Source organism: Podarcis liolepis (genome assembly GCF_965112155.1).
Source record: "Podarcis liolepis genome assembly, chromosome: 4".
In the NCBI taxonomy this organism is placed as follows: domain Eukaryota; kingdom Metazoa; phylum Chordata; class Lepidosauria; order Squamata; family Lacertidae; genus Podarcis; species Podarcis liolepis.
This window is the reverse complement of record NC_139558.1, coordinates 99,085,754-99,099,346: the sequence shown is the minus strand read 5'-3', so window position 1 is coordinate 99,099,346 and position 13,593 is coordinate 99,085,754. Positions and strand designations below refer to the sequence as shown.

The window sequence follows — 13,593 nt, the reverse complement described above, 5'->3', positions numbered from 1 at the left end:
CCTGCCTCGCACGAGAGCAGGTTTCACAGTTTAACAAAACGCTTAAACAAGCTGTGTGGTCGTCACGGCCTCTTGTGGTTTCTCGACAAGGCGAATGACGGTCATAATTTTCAGGGAAGATTGCTTCAACGCCCGGTTGCCAGCTTTCCTCCACAACACAGAGCCACATGGAAAAACGCAGGCATGCTCAACGCATGGGGGAGGGCAATTGCCCTGCAATGCTCTCCCCTCCTCTTGCCCCGAATCCTTAGCAATCCTTGCAGGATACGTGTGTGTTTGGGGTGACCCAATGTAAAAATCCTGAGGATCCATCGGCTTTTACTTCCCCCCTCCCAGGCAGCCTCCTTTATCTCTAGCGTCCCTTATCTCTCTCCCGATCCCCCCGATCAGCTGCTTCCTTTCAACACTCCCTTCCCTCTTGTTTGCCTTAGTGTCTTTTCCTTAGCTGGAGCAGTTTTCTGCTCCTCCTTTTCTTCTAATTTCTCTCCTCATTGCTTTAGTCTACCTGTCTCCTCTCCTTGCAAGTTCGCTGTCTTTACCTCCCCGCTCCCAGGCAGCCTCCTTTATCGCTAGCCTCCCTTATCTCCCTCCCGATCGCTTGCCGATCAGCGGCTTCCTTTCAACACCCCTTTCCCTCTTTCAAAAAACAAACAAACCATGATCTGCTTTTCGCCCCTGGGCAATTCGGCTCCAGGGACCACACATTCGCTCCGTAAGACGCGCAGACATTTCCCCTTACTTTTCAGGAAGAAAAAAGTGCGTCTTATGGAGCGAAAAATGCAGTAAGTTCAAATCCAAATCCTGCCACAATTTCACATTTGTGCAAAACTTTATATTCCGACATGCCGGTATGTTGCCAATTGATTCTCGTACAAGGCTCCGTGTTTGCCAGAGAGCTGCAACGCTGCCCGCAGCGCGGGAGGGTTTGGCGCAGGTGTGTCTGCCCTGCAAGAGAACAGACAGTAAAAGCAATAAGCGGCATTACCCGGGCATGCAGTCCCCGCACAAGGTGTCCGCCGCGGCTGTTCCAGGGCTGGCATGAACCCTCCTCTTGGCTTCGCAGTGGGTGTGCAGTAAACAGAATTCCAGCCCGTAGCTAGGAGAGAAGGTTCCTGCAGAGCAAGCCTTGCAAACCATCCCCAGTCCTTTCCCATAGCCACATGTCTAGGGTGGGAAATCAAACAAAAAGCAGAGTTAAGATGCCACAAGCTCAACCAGGCAGGGGGTGCAGTTCCTTATGCCTCACTTCCCTTCCAGCTGTTGGACTGACGTCCGCTGCTGGGATGTGGCGGAATCTTCACGGAAATCCCAACACTTGTGAGGCAGGTGAGAGGGTTCCCTATTAAAAGGCTGGATTCTGGGCTTGAACGTTGCAAATATAATAATAATAATAATAATAATAATAATTATTATTATTATTATTATTATTATTATTATTATTATTATTAAGTTGTGCTCCCTTTACAAATTTGGTCTGGCTGAAAAGTAAGGTGAGATACATACTAGATTTGGGGAGGGGGCTAGATAGCTTGGCTGGTTTCTGATCCATTCTGATATAATAAAATAATAATAATAATAATAATAATAATAATAATAATAATAATAAAAATAAATTTTATTTATACCCCGCCCTCCCCGGCCAGAGCCAACACCAATAAAATCACAGTAAAAACATGGGGGGGGGGACAGTTTAAAATACAGGTTAAAATACAATTTAAAATGCAGCCTCATTTTAATAGTAGCCCATAGATCAAAACCATAAGGGGAGGGAAACATAAGTTTATTATTCCAAAAACGAAACCTTCTTCTGGTTGTAAATATTAAGATTATATCAGCAAGAATGAGTCTTTCTGTAAAAAAAATTTAAAAAATTAAATCCAGTCTTACTGACTAGTGATTTAAATCAATTTGATTTAAATCAAATCCACCCTGCTTAAAAGGGACTGCAACCATCGGGAAGAAAAATAAGCAGCAGTTAATATAGTAGGCCCTGTTTATAGAAAGGCACATTGCTCAATGGCTGTCTTGTTTACAGAACACAGCTGCCTGGAGTTAGGAGAAAACAGTGCTAACGCGACGGCAATTTGGAAGCGAACGCTTAAAAAGAACAGCCACAAAAATGTGGCCCAGCATGCTTCGCCTTTTCAGCTTTGAGGAGCTCCCGTTCTGAGAACAAAATGCATGCTGCAACATAAAAAAGAAAACTAAAAAGTGCGAGTGTAAAACCTTCAGGCTGTAGCTTTGTCAGACACATCTAATTGCCCATGGTTAGGTGAAAGCATAAACAGACAAGAATGCTAGAATACTACAGTTTCTCATTCTGCATCCAAAAACAAAAGAGGAACATTTTCTAAATCAAGCCATTTCCCCCTCTATGAACCTGACACTGCTTTTATTATTATTATTATTATTATTATTATTATTATTATTATTATTATTAATGTGAATGCATGTTGAGGCAGCGGCATATTTTGTGAATGGAAGCCTTCTCTTACCATTAATAAATGTGGTTGCTGATTCGGAGCTGAACTGTGCTGCCTGCAGAAATGACGCAAATAACTGCATAATTTAGGGGAAATATAATTCAGCAACCCCTTTCATTTTGGAAACGCCAGTAGGCTTTGCCACGAGGTTCCCCCATCCCGCAAGAGCAGCACCAAGTATCTCCAAGAGTAGATTCAGGTCCATAGGGACTAGAAACTTTGATTTTAAATGGATGGATGAAAATGAAAGCATCCATTTAGCACCGATGCAGCTGGGCTGCAGAGGCCAGGCATTCGGAAACATCTCAGGTAGGCTTGCTTACCCTGTCTGGCTCCTCTCCCGGAGGACACCCTTCGCAAGGGACACAGTAGCCTTTGGAACTCCAGTACTCTTGACTGCCGCATGCTTCTGCCTGATGGCAGAAGAAGGCCTGAGAAAAGCAAAAGGGAGAGAATTTGGCACTCTGACGTCGCTGTTCAGATATATACGATATATGTACGTTTCCAAGCACAATTCAAAGTGTTGGTGCTGACCTTTAAAGCCCTAAACGGCCTCGGTCCAGTATACCTGAAGGAGCGTCTCCACCCCCATCGTTCTGCCCGGACACCGAGGTCTAGCTCTGAGGGCCTTCTGGCAGTTCCCTCATTGCGAGAAGCAAAGCTACAGGGAACCAGGCAGAGGGCCTTCTCGGTAGTGGCGCCCGCCCTGTGGAACGCCCTTCCAGCAGATGTCAAAGCGATAAACAACTACCTGACATTCAGAAGACATCTTAAGGCAGCCCTGTTCAGGGAAGTTTTTAACGTGTGATATTTTACTGTATTTTTGGTTTTTATGGAAGCTGCCCAGAGTGGCTGGGGAGGCCCAGCCAGATGGGCGGGGTATAAATAATAAATTATTATTATTAATATATATATATATATATATACACACACACACACACACACACACACACACACATTTTCAACTTAATGGAATCATAGAATTGTAGCATTGGAAAGGACTCCGACTCCCTACCCCAGGGGTCTGCAACCTGCGGCTCCGGAGCCGCATGTGGCTCTTTTACACCTTTGCTGTGGCTCCGGAGCGAATACTAGCGAGGGGAGGAGGCGCATTGTGCGCCCCGACACTCCCCACTGTGGCGGGCGCTGTACTGGCTGTGACGTCGCATGGGGGCAGTGCGTGCGTTAGTCATGCACCGTCCCGACGTCACCTTGCTGCCCGCCCGCTTGCTACATTGTAAGGGGCATGTACACTGGTCACTGTTTTGAAGGGGAGTGAAGAACACACACACACACAAAAGGTAACTTGTTAATTTAACATTTATTTCTATGAGGAGGAGTAATTCTGAGGGGTCAAACGAAGAAATAATAAAAAAGTGACAAAAAAGTTATTTTTATAATGACGAGTTTTGCGGCTCCCAGTTTTTTTTTCTTTGGAAACGGGTCCAAGTGGCTCTTTTTGTCTTAAAGGTTGCAGACCCCTGCCCTACCCTGACAGGTAGCCATCCAATCTCTGTTTAAAAATCTACAATGAAGGAGAATTGACTGCCTCCCTATGCTACTACTGCTGACTGTGTTTTGTTAGCCACAAAATGAAAAATGAGTGAGGTCCCAACCAGAGAAGAACGGCAACTTAAGCTGATGGAATATGTGCAGCTTGCAGACTTAACATATGGTTACCAGATTTTTTTTCAATGAATCCGGGGACACTTTTTTTTAAAGCTGAGTAGCAACAGGGAGTCAGTAGTGGGGATGCTGAGGCAGAAGACCCTGGGCCCAAGCACATGTGCATATTGTATAAAGGCGCAAAGCCCTTCTTTCGCACCCTGTGAAAGATAAATGCGCAGAGTTGTTTTTTTCAACTGGGCAATGGCGCGCCTGAGCCTTCCCCGATCTCCTTCCCCCTTCCCCCTTTGTTTTGACAGATCAGGGGAGGCTTGGGATTCGTGGCTGGGCGGCCGTTGCCCAGGAGGGGCCAGCCTGGTAGCGCAGTTGGCTTTGGCTGGCTTCAGGAGCTGCTTGCTGCCGTGGCGCAGGAAAAATGGTGGGCGCCACGGCAGCGGGCAGCTCCTGAAGCCAGCCAGAGCCAACTGTGCTACCAGGCTGGCTCTGGGCTGCTGAGGCTGCCGCTGCCACGATTCCCAGGGACAGATTTGCAAATCTGGGGACTGTCCCCGGGAACCAGGGATGACTGGTAACCCTAAAAATCTGGTAACCATATCATAGAACCATAGAATCAGATCAGAGCACTCCTGACATATGGTTGTCAAGCCTCTGCTTAAAGACCTCCAAAGTAGGAGACTCCACCACACTCCTTGGCAGCATATTCCACTGTCAAACAGCTCTTACTGTCAGGAAGTTCTTCCTAAGGTTTAGGTGGAATCTTCTTTCTTGTAGTTTGGATCCATTGCTCCGTGTCCGCTTCTCTGGAGCAGCAGAAAACAACCTTTCTCCCTCCTCTATGTGACATCCTTTTATATATTTGAGCATGGCTATCATATCACCCCTTAACCTCCTCTTCTCCAGGCTAAACATGCCCAGCTCCCTTAGCCGCTCCTCATAAGGCATCGTTTCCAGGCCTTTGACCATTTTGCTTGCCCTCCTCTGGACACGTTCCAGTTTGTCAGTGTCCTTCTTGAATTGTGGTGCCCAGAACTGGACACAGTACTCCAGGTGAGGTCTGACCAGAGCAGAATACAGTGGCACTATTACTTCCCTTGATCTAGATGCTATACTCCTATTGATGCAGCCCAGAATTGCATTGGCTTTTTTAGCTGCCGCGTCACACTGTTGGCTCATGTCAAGTTTGTGGTCAACCAAGACTCCTAGATCCTTTTCATATGTACTGCTCTCAAGCCAGGTGTCACCCATCTTGTATTTTTTTTTTTTTGCCCAAGTGCAATACTTTACATTTCTCCCTGTTAAAGTTCATCTTGTTTGTTTTGGCCCAGTTCTCTAATCTGTCAAGGTCGTTTTGAAGTGTGATCCTGTCCTCTGGGGTGTTAGCCACCCCTCCCAGTTTGGTGTCATCTGCAAATTTGATCAGGATGCCCTTGAGTCCATCATCCAAGTCGTTGATAAAGATGTTGAATAAGACCGGGCCCAAGACAGAACCCTGTGGCACCCCACTAGTCACTTCTCCAGGATGAAGAGGAACCATTGATGAGCACCCTTTGGGTTCGGTCAGTCAGCCAGTTACAAATCCACTGAGTGGTAGCATAGTCAAGACTGCATTTTACCAGCTTCTTTACAAGAATATCATGGGGCACCTTGTCAAATGCCTTGCTGAAATCAAGGTAGGCTACATCCACTGTGTTCCCTTCACCTACCAGGCTTGTAATTCTGTCAAAAAACGAGATCAGGTTAGTCTGACATGACTTATTTTTCAGAAATCCATGCTGACTATTGGTGATCACAGCATTCCTTTCTAGGTGCTCACAGACTGTTTGCTTAATGATCTGCTCCAGAATCTTCCCTGGTATTGATGTCAGACTGACTGGGCGGTAATTATTTGAGTCCTCTCTTTCCCCCTTTTTGAAAATAGGGACAACATTTGCCCTCCTCCAGTCTGCCGGGACTTCGCCTGTTCTCCAGGAATTCTCAAAGATGACTGCCAGTGGTTCTGAGATCACATCTGCCAGTTCTTTTAATACTCTTGGATGCAGTTCATCTGGCCCTGGAGGGAAGTCATTGACATTTTGAGGTTGTTTAAATGAAAGTTCTAAAGTGTAAAACAGAAAATTTAATAAAAATAATACACACACACAAAATATATCTTGAAATGGAAGCCATTCTGATGGTATTGAGAGAGAGAATTCACTGCCTCCCGAGGGAGCCCGTTTTACAGTTGAACAACTCCTAAAAGGCACACCATGACCTCCTCAAAGAATGAGAAGCTCCAGAGTCTGTCTTGCATGCAGTGAAGTCGTCAGAAGTCGACAGCTGCTGTGATCATGTGTTTTTATAAATATCTGCTGCAGAAAGTTCCTGGAGGTGATGCAAAATGACTGGGATTTTTCTTTCCCTTGCAAAGCTGGATTTTGCTTCCTGAAATGATGGACTAGATGCCAGTGGCGTAGTGTGGGGGGTGCAGGGGGGGCTGGCCGCACTGGGCGCAACATCTGGGGATTAGGGTTAGGGGGCGCAAATCCACGGGTTAGGGGGCACAAATCCACGGGTTAGGGGGCGCAAATTACTTGCCTTGCCCCGGGTGCTGACAACCCACGCTACGCCACTGCTAGATGCCTGCTCTCCCAAGTCCCTAATTCCATACACATCCAGACTGGTAGGTTTTTGTCCACACTGTAAACAGGACTGTGTCCCGGATGGTAAAGGTAAAGGGACCCCTGACCATTAGGTCCAGTCGTGGATGACTCTGGGGTTGCGGCGCTCATCTCACTTTATTGGCCGAGGGAGCTGGCGTTTGTCCAGAGACAGCTTCCGGGTCATGTGGCCAGCATGACTAAACCGCTTCTGGCGAACCAGAACAGCGCACGGAAACGCCATTCACCTCCCCGCTGGAGTGGTACCTATTTATCTACTTGCACTTTGTGCTTTCGAACTGCTAGGTTGGCAGGAGCAGGGAGCTCACCCCGTCGCGGGGATTCAAACCGCCGACCTTCTGATCGGCAAGTCCTAGGCTCTGTGGTTTAACCCACAGCGCCACTCGCATGGTACCCGAGGGCAACTGCCCCCATCTTTCATTTGACGAGAGGCACGGGGAAAGTTCAAGGCAGGGAAGCTTACAAAAAGGAAGAATTGGGAGCAGATGCTACGGAGCCAGATAACCGATGCCAGAACCTTCGGTTGCAATAAAAACATAAAATTACAACATAATTAAAAACAAAACCAGCCCATAAAGCAAACCGCAGCGAAAGGGCATCAGAAAAACCACAGCATGCCGGGAAATAGAGAATGAGCTTAGGGAGACTTTGTATGAACTGCTCGCTCGAGAAAGGATCTCTCCACACGGAGTACAGTGAAACTATGGAATTTGTTCCCAGGGATTAGACCGATTCAGGGAGGATAATGCTGTCTCTGCTGGAATATGAGATGCCCCATCTGAATTGGCATTCCGCCGGCTCTTAAAGATGCATCTGTTTAAGGCAAGCGGTCCCCTGATCTTATGACCTGAACTTCCTAAGCTAGCTGTTTTCACTGCTGTTTTTAATTCTTATCCTCTTGTAATGACTCGTCTCCACTGCGCAATTTAATGACTGAGGCTTTCAATGTATGGGCGGAATCGTTTTATTGTGCATTTTTAATTATGTCGGGTACATTTCTAAACTTGGTTTTACACTCCTCCAATGAAGAAGGGTCCATCACTGCCCAAAGGAGACTATTTCCACTGTTGAACAGCTCTTACTCTCAGGAAGTTTTTCCTGAAGTTTAGTTGGAATCTCCTTTCTTGTAACACTCAAAGCCATGGGTTCGAGTCTTACCCTCCAGAACAGGAGGCAAAGTAAGAAGTATATAAGTAGATGAATTACTACTAAGGCTATCAATGGCTGCTACCATCACTGTTGGGGGCAGTAAGGCTCCAAATAATAGTTTCTGGGAACCACAAGGGATTTTCTTGGCCCACGGCCAAGGACCATAGCAAGCATGAATTTGGGAATGGAGCAGCATCAATGATCTCCACAAATTGCGGCTTCGCAGATCATGAAAGTAAACTTTTCATCCCTCTGACTCAGTGAAAAAAACACAACGCCACGAAACCAAAACAAGACCCAGAAATGCAGCAGTGGCACAAAAAACAGACGCCCATTCAGCTGACTTTTCCAGGTTTCGTGGACGCAATGTCTGAAGTATTTGGAGGAGGAGAAATTGGCAATCGGGGGTTGCCTTGCATGGGGTTGGACTAGATGACCCTTGGGGACCCTTTAACTCTACGACTCCAGCTTTGAAGACGCTCGGGCTCAGGACGAAAGGGAGAAACGTGCTAAGAGGAAGGCACGCTTGGCAAACCTCCACCATGATCAACTCCCGCCCAGAAACCTATGTCCCCACTGTGGAAGGACGTGTGGATCCAGAATTGGCCTCCACAGTCACTTATGGACTCACTGCTAAAACCGTGTTCATGGAAGACAATCTTACTCGGCCACAAGGAATCGCCAATGAAGAAGAAGTATGAGTCATTGCTCTGTGCTAGCCTCCTTTCCAGATAGGAGGATAGGATGATACCTTTGGTAAAAGCTGTTCTCCAACTGGAGCGCTCGCAGGCCAGTGTTTCCCAGTTGTCGGTGTTTATACTGCATTTTTTGAGAGTCTTTAAACCTCTTTTGTTGACCACCAGCATTACGCTTTCCATTTTTAAGTTCGGAATAGCGTAGTTGCTTTGGAAGACAATAATCAGGCATCCCCAACAACATGACCAGTCCAGCGAAGTTGATGTTGAAGAATCATTGCTTCGACACTGTTGATCTTTGCTTCTTCCAATATACAGAGCAGTGACTCATACAGAGAGGCATTAGCCACCCTCCTCTGGCACAGCACAAACTCCAGCTGCATCTCTGCTTCAGGGGTGATTAAATGCTCCACCACTCATACCCAAGACAGAGAAGGGGACCATTGCCTGTCCTAAGGAAAGAGTCGAGGTCAAGAAAGGCACTGAGTTGGAGACCCCTCTGTAGACAAACACTTTGTCCTTCCAGGCGCTTCTCATGATTAATATTTGGAAGATTTATTGTAGCACCAGCAGTTCCTTCCTGACCCGTAAATGTTCTTTGGCAGACAGTTTGGGCACGACAGGTCCAGATGGCAACCTTGAGGGAACCCAGGAAGACCCAACAGACGAGTCTCTTTGAAGCCATCAACGTCTTTGCACTTAAACCCCACTTGGGATTGGCCAGCTGGGCTTTGCTCTCGCCCTCTTTCCCAAAATAGACTCCTGACTGAGACGGGGGGGGGGGGGGGCAGGCAGGCCGTGTACGGGACCCCGGCCAACAAGGGGAAGTTTTCCGAGGGAAGGAAACAAAACCACAATGGGCAGGTCTGAACTGCAACCCACATTGCCACATGTTCTAAAATGCTGCCTGGGCGCTCATTATGCCAGGGGGCTGTTCTGTCATCTTAAACTGGCGGTGAGTCAGTTCTTGCCAGCGCAGGCAGACCTCTGAGAGCTCTGAGAAACTCAGCCATCAGGAGAAGGGAGGTGGCCAAAATCGTCTGAATATCTGCAGAATGCGGGGGCCTTTAAGACCATCTAGTTCTCTCGCTTGGACTACTGCAATGCACTCTGTGTGGGGCTACCTTTGAAGGTGACCTGGAAACTGCAACTAGTCCAGACTGTCCTTGAATAATAACAACAACAACAATAATAAAATATTATACCCCGTCCATCTGGCTGGGCTTCCCCAGCCACTCTGGGCAGCTTCCAACAAAATATTAAAATAAAAGTAATGCATCAAAGATTAAAAGCTTCCCTAAACAGGGCTGCCTTCAGATGTCTTCTAAAAGTTTGGTAGTTGTTTTTCTCTTTGACATCTGGTGGGAGAACGTTCCACAGGGTGGGTGCCACCACTGAGAAGTCCCTCTGCCTGGTTTCCTGTAACTTGGCTTCTCACAGGGAGGGAACCGCCAGAAGGCCCTCGGCACTGGACCTCAGTGTCTGGGCCGAACGATGGAGGTGGAGATGCTCCTTCAGATATACTGGGCTTTGAGGCCGTTTAGGGCTTTAAAGATCAACACTAACACTTTGAATTGTGCTCGGAAACGTACTGGGAGCCAATGTAAAGAGCCAGTAAGATGCCTGGTAGGTTGCTAAGCAGCTCCTTGCTTGGCTGATGTGGATTTTATCCACAGGCAGGGAATCACTGCTTCCCTCCTCCCTCTTACAATAGACCTTCACATCCTCAGGCTTACTACCTGTGTGTGTGCATAAGAAAGGGGAATATTTGCAAAGCAGTGGAGGCAGAGATTGCCGGTGGAAACACTGTTGGGACCACTTTTCCAGCACGGCACGAGAGGCAACAAAGTCAAGTCATGGGGAAGAAATCACACTTACCATCAGGAGGCTGAGGGCTGACCAGAAATTCAGGGTCCTCTTCATCTTGAGGGGTTCGGTTTCAAAGCAGCCGCAAAACGAAGCTGTCGGGGGGCAGAGAACAGAGAGTTTACTGACAGAGGCCCAGCCTTTTATACTCTCCTCTGTACAGACTGTGGTCCCAGCTCCCTTGAATGAGCTGTGTTTACTTCCATCCCCCATACAGCTCTGTTTACCCCTGCAAATTACAGTCAATTGCACAGGAAACTTATCAGCTGTGATTTAAACTAAAGAGAAGGAAACGGGAAATGTACAGGCTTCCTCCCGCGGTGGGAGTCACAAACGCTTCCCCTCTTCGGTTTATTTATGTGGGTTCAGGTGCTTTTGAAGTCATTCAGTGCCTCAGAGCCTTCCAGTTCTGAAGGAAAGCTTCTCTGCCAAAATGCCGATTGCAAGAGAAGAGTTGTGCTGGATCAGACCGAAAAAACCCGGCGGGTCCAACATCCTGTTTCTCACAGGGGTAAACCAGATGTCTAAGGGATAGCCTGCGATCCGGACTTGGGCGCAACAATGCACACTTGGGGTGCCCAGCGGCTGGCATTCAAGGGAGTAAAGGTAAAAGTAAAGGGAAAACTTTAAAACTTTGATACAATAAGGTTGTTGCAGCCATTGATTAGCTTTACCTCTGCAGACCCCCCCCCCCCGCTTCATAGAAATAGGCAACAGAGGGGAAAGAGAAAGTAGACAATCAACCGTAAACCATGGTTTGCTTAATATACATTTGTAACCATGGTACAAACCAAGGTTTTGTGTGATGCCTGAACCGGGTTAGAGCACTGTAGCGGTTAGAGTGTTGGTCTAGGACCTGAGAGGTAAAGGGTAAAGGGACCCCTGACCATTAGGTCCAGTCGTGGCCGACTCTGGGGTTGCGGTGCTCATCTCACTTTATTGGCCGAGGGAGCCGGCATACAGCTTCCGGGTCATGTGGCCAGCATGACTATGCCGCTTCTGGCGAACCAGAGCTGCGCACAGAAACGCCGTTTACCTTCCTGCCGGAGCGGTACCTGTTTATCTACTTGCACTTTGACGTGGTTTCGAACTGCTAGGTGGGCAGGAGCAGGGACTGAGAAACGGGAGCTCACCCCGTCGCGGGGATTCGAACCGCCGACCTTCTGATCGGCAAGTCCTAGGCTCTGTGGTTTAATCCACAGTGCCACCCGCGTCCCAGTATTCAAAGGAATACTGCCTGCAATATTGGGAGGTACTGCAAGGCCATTGTGGCCCAATCCTCAACAAGGCTTCTGGACTGCTTCTGCTTTCAAGTGGGATTCGTCAAGTTGCACATTCAAGTTGTGCAATGGTTCGTGGGAGAGGGCTTGCATTTCCCCCCAAAAAAAGGTCAGACATTTTTTAGATCAGGAAAGTAACGGAGAATTGCACTGGAAAGCACGGGCTTAATGCTTGCATTGCCACATCATCTAACCTCTCTGCAAACATCATCTAATCTCCATGCAAGCAAATTGAGTGCTCCATAGATGGGGTCTCTGGAAGCAGCCTTTGTCTAAGCCAGGTGTGGGGGGCCTTGTTCTCCCCAAATGTGGCTGAAATACAATCCCCATCACCCCTGGCCATTGGCCATGCTTGCAGGGGCTGCTGGGAGTTGTAGTTCAGAAGCATCTGGAGAACCCAAGTTCCCCACACTGGGCCCAATCCTTTTATAAAGACATCCAAGTTGGTGATTATAATAAATAAATAATAATAATAATAATAATTATTATTATTATTTTGTTATCTATACCCTGTCCATCTGGCTGGGTTTCCCCAGCCACTCTGGGTGGCTCCCAACAGAATATTAAAAACACGATAAAACTTCAACTACTAAAAATTTCCCGAAACAGGGCTGCCTTCAGGTGTCTTCTAAAAGTCAGATACAGTGGTACCTCAGGTTACAGACCCTTCAGTTTACAGACTGCTAACCCAGAAATAGTACCTTGGGTTAAGAACTTTGCTTCAGGATTAGAACAGAAATTGTGCGGCGGCAGCAGGAGGCCCCATTAGCTAAAGTGGTACCTCAGGTTAAGAACAGTTTCAGGTTAAGAATGGACCTCTGGAATGAATTAAGTTTTTAACCCAAGGTACCACTGTAGTTGTTTATTTCTTTAACATCTGATGGAAGGGCGTTCCACAGGGCGGGTGCTACTACCAAGAAGGCCCTCTGCCTGGTTCCCTGTAACCTCACTTCTCGTGGTGAAGGAACTGCCTTGGAGCAGGACCCCTATGTCTGGGCTGAACGATGGGGGTGGAGATGCTCCTTCAGGTATACTGGGCCAAGGTCGTTTAGGACATCTGATGGGAGGGCGTTCCACAGGGCAGGTGCCACCACCGAGAAGGCCCTCTGCCTGGTTCCCTGTAACCTCACTTCTCGCAGGGAGGGAACTGCCAGAAAGCCCTCGGTGCTGGACCTCAGTGTCTGGGCTGGACGATGGGGGTGGAGACGCTCCTTCAGGTCTACTGGGCCTTTGAGGCTGTTTAGGGCTTTCAAGGTCAGCACCCACACTTTGAATTGTCCTGGGAAACGTACTGTGAGCCAATGCAGGTATTTAAGAACCACCATCGCATCTTGAGGACCAAATCCCCGAATTCTACCCTGTGCTGCATGAACCAGTTTTTCCTTTGGTGGGTCCTGAATCTTCCAACATTTATGCTTGTTGGATGACCCCACTGAGTTTTATGAGAGAGGGAGGGAAATCATAGAATCAGAGTTGGAAGTGACCCCAGTGGTCATCTAGTCCAACCCCCAGCAAGGCAGGAATCTCAGCTAAAGAATCCATGACCAATGGCCATCCAACCTCTGCTTAAAAACCTCCAAGGAAGGAGAGTCTACAACCACCCGAGGGAGACCATTCCCTGTCATCCTCAAGGCTGCAGAAATGAGCTTCAATGCCCGGGGAAAAATTGGATGGATAAGGTTTGCATTTGATTTTGCTAGTATGGCTTCGGTGCTTTGCAGTCCCCGGCCTTCCCCTACAGAGTAGCAGAAAATCCTGTTTAAGCAAACGTATGCAAACCCGCCTAATTTGCACTTCCTCCACGGATCACAGAAGGCAGCTTTTTCCTGGTGCAAAT

The 13,593-nt window shown here is 47.8% G+C and overlaps 1 protein-coding gene across 7 annotated transcripts in view; it reads right to left on the bottom strand.

Moving 5' to 3' along the window:
• RELT (RELT TNF receptor) overlaps window positions 1-13,593 on the bottom strand; it is an 82,409-nt gene that overhangs the window by 29,621 nt on the left and 39,195 nt on the right. For all 7 annotated transcript variants that reach the window (XM_083499800.1, XM_083499798.1, XM_083499797.1 and 4 more), the window contains 3 exons: window positions 10,489-10,571; window positions 2,807-2,914; window positions 986-1,164 (listed from right to left, as the gene is read on the bottom strand). In XM_083499800.1, coding sequence (XP_083355926.1) covers window positions 986-1,164; window positions 2,807-2,914; window positions 10,489-10,533 — 332 coding nt within the window. In that variant the 5' untranslated portion in view covers window positions 10,534-10,571. The remainder of the gene's footprint in view (window positions 1-985; window positions 1,165-2,806; window positions 2,915-10,488; window positions 10,572-13,593) is intronic.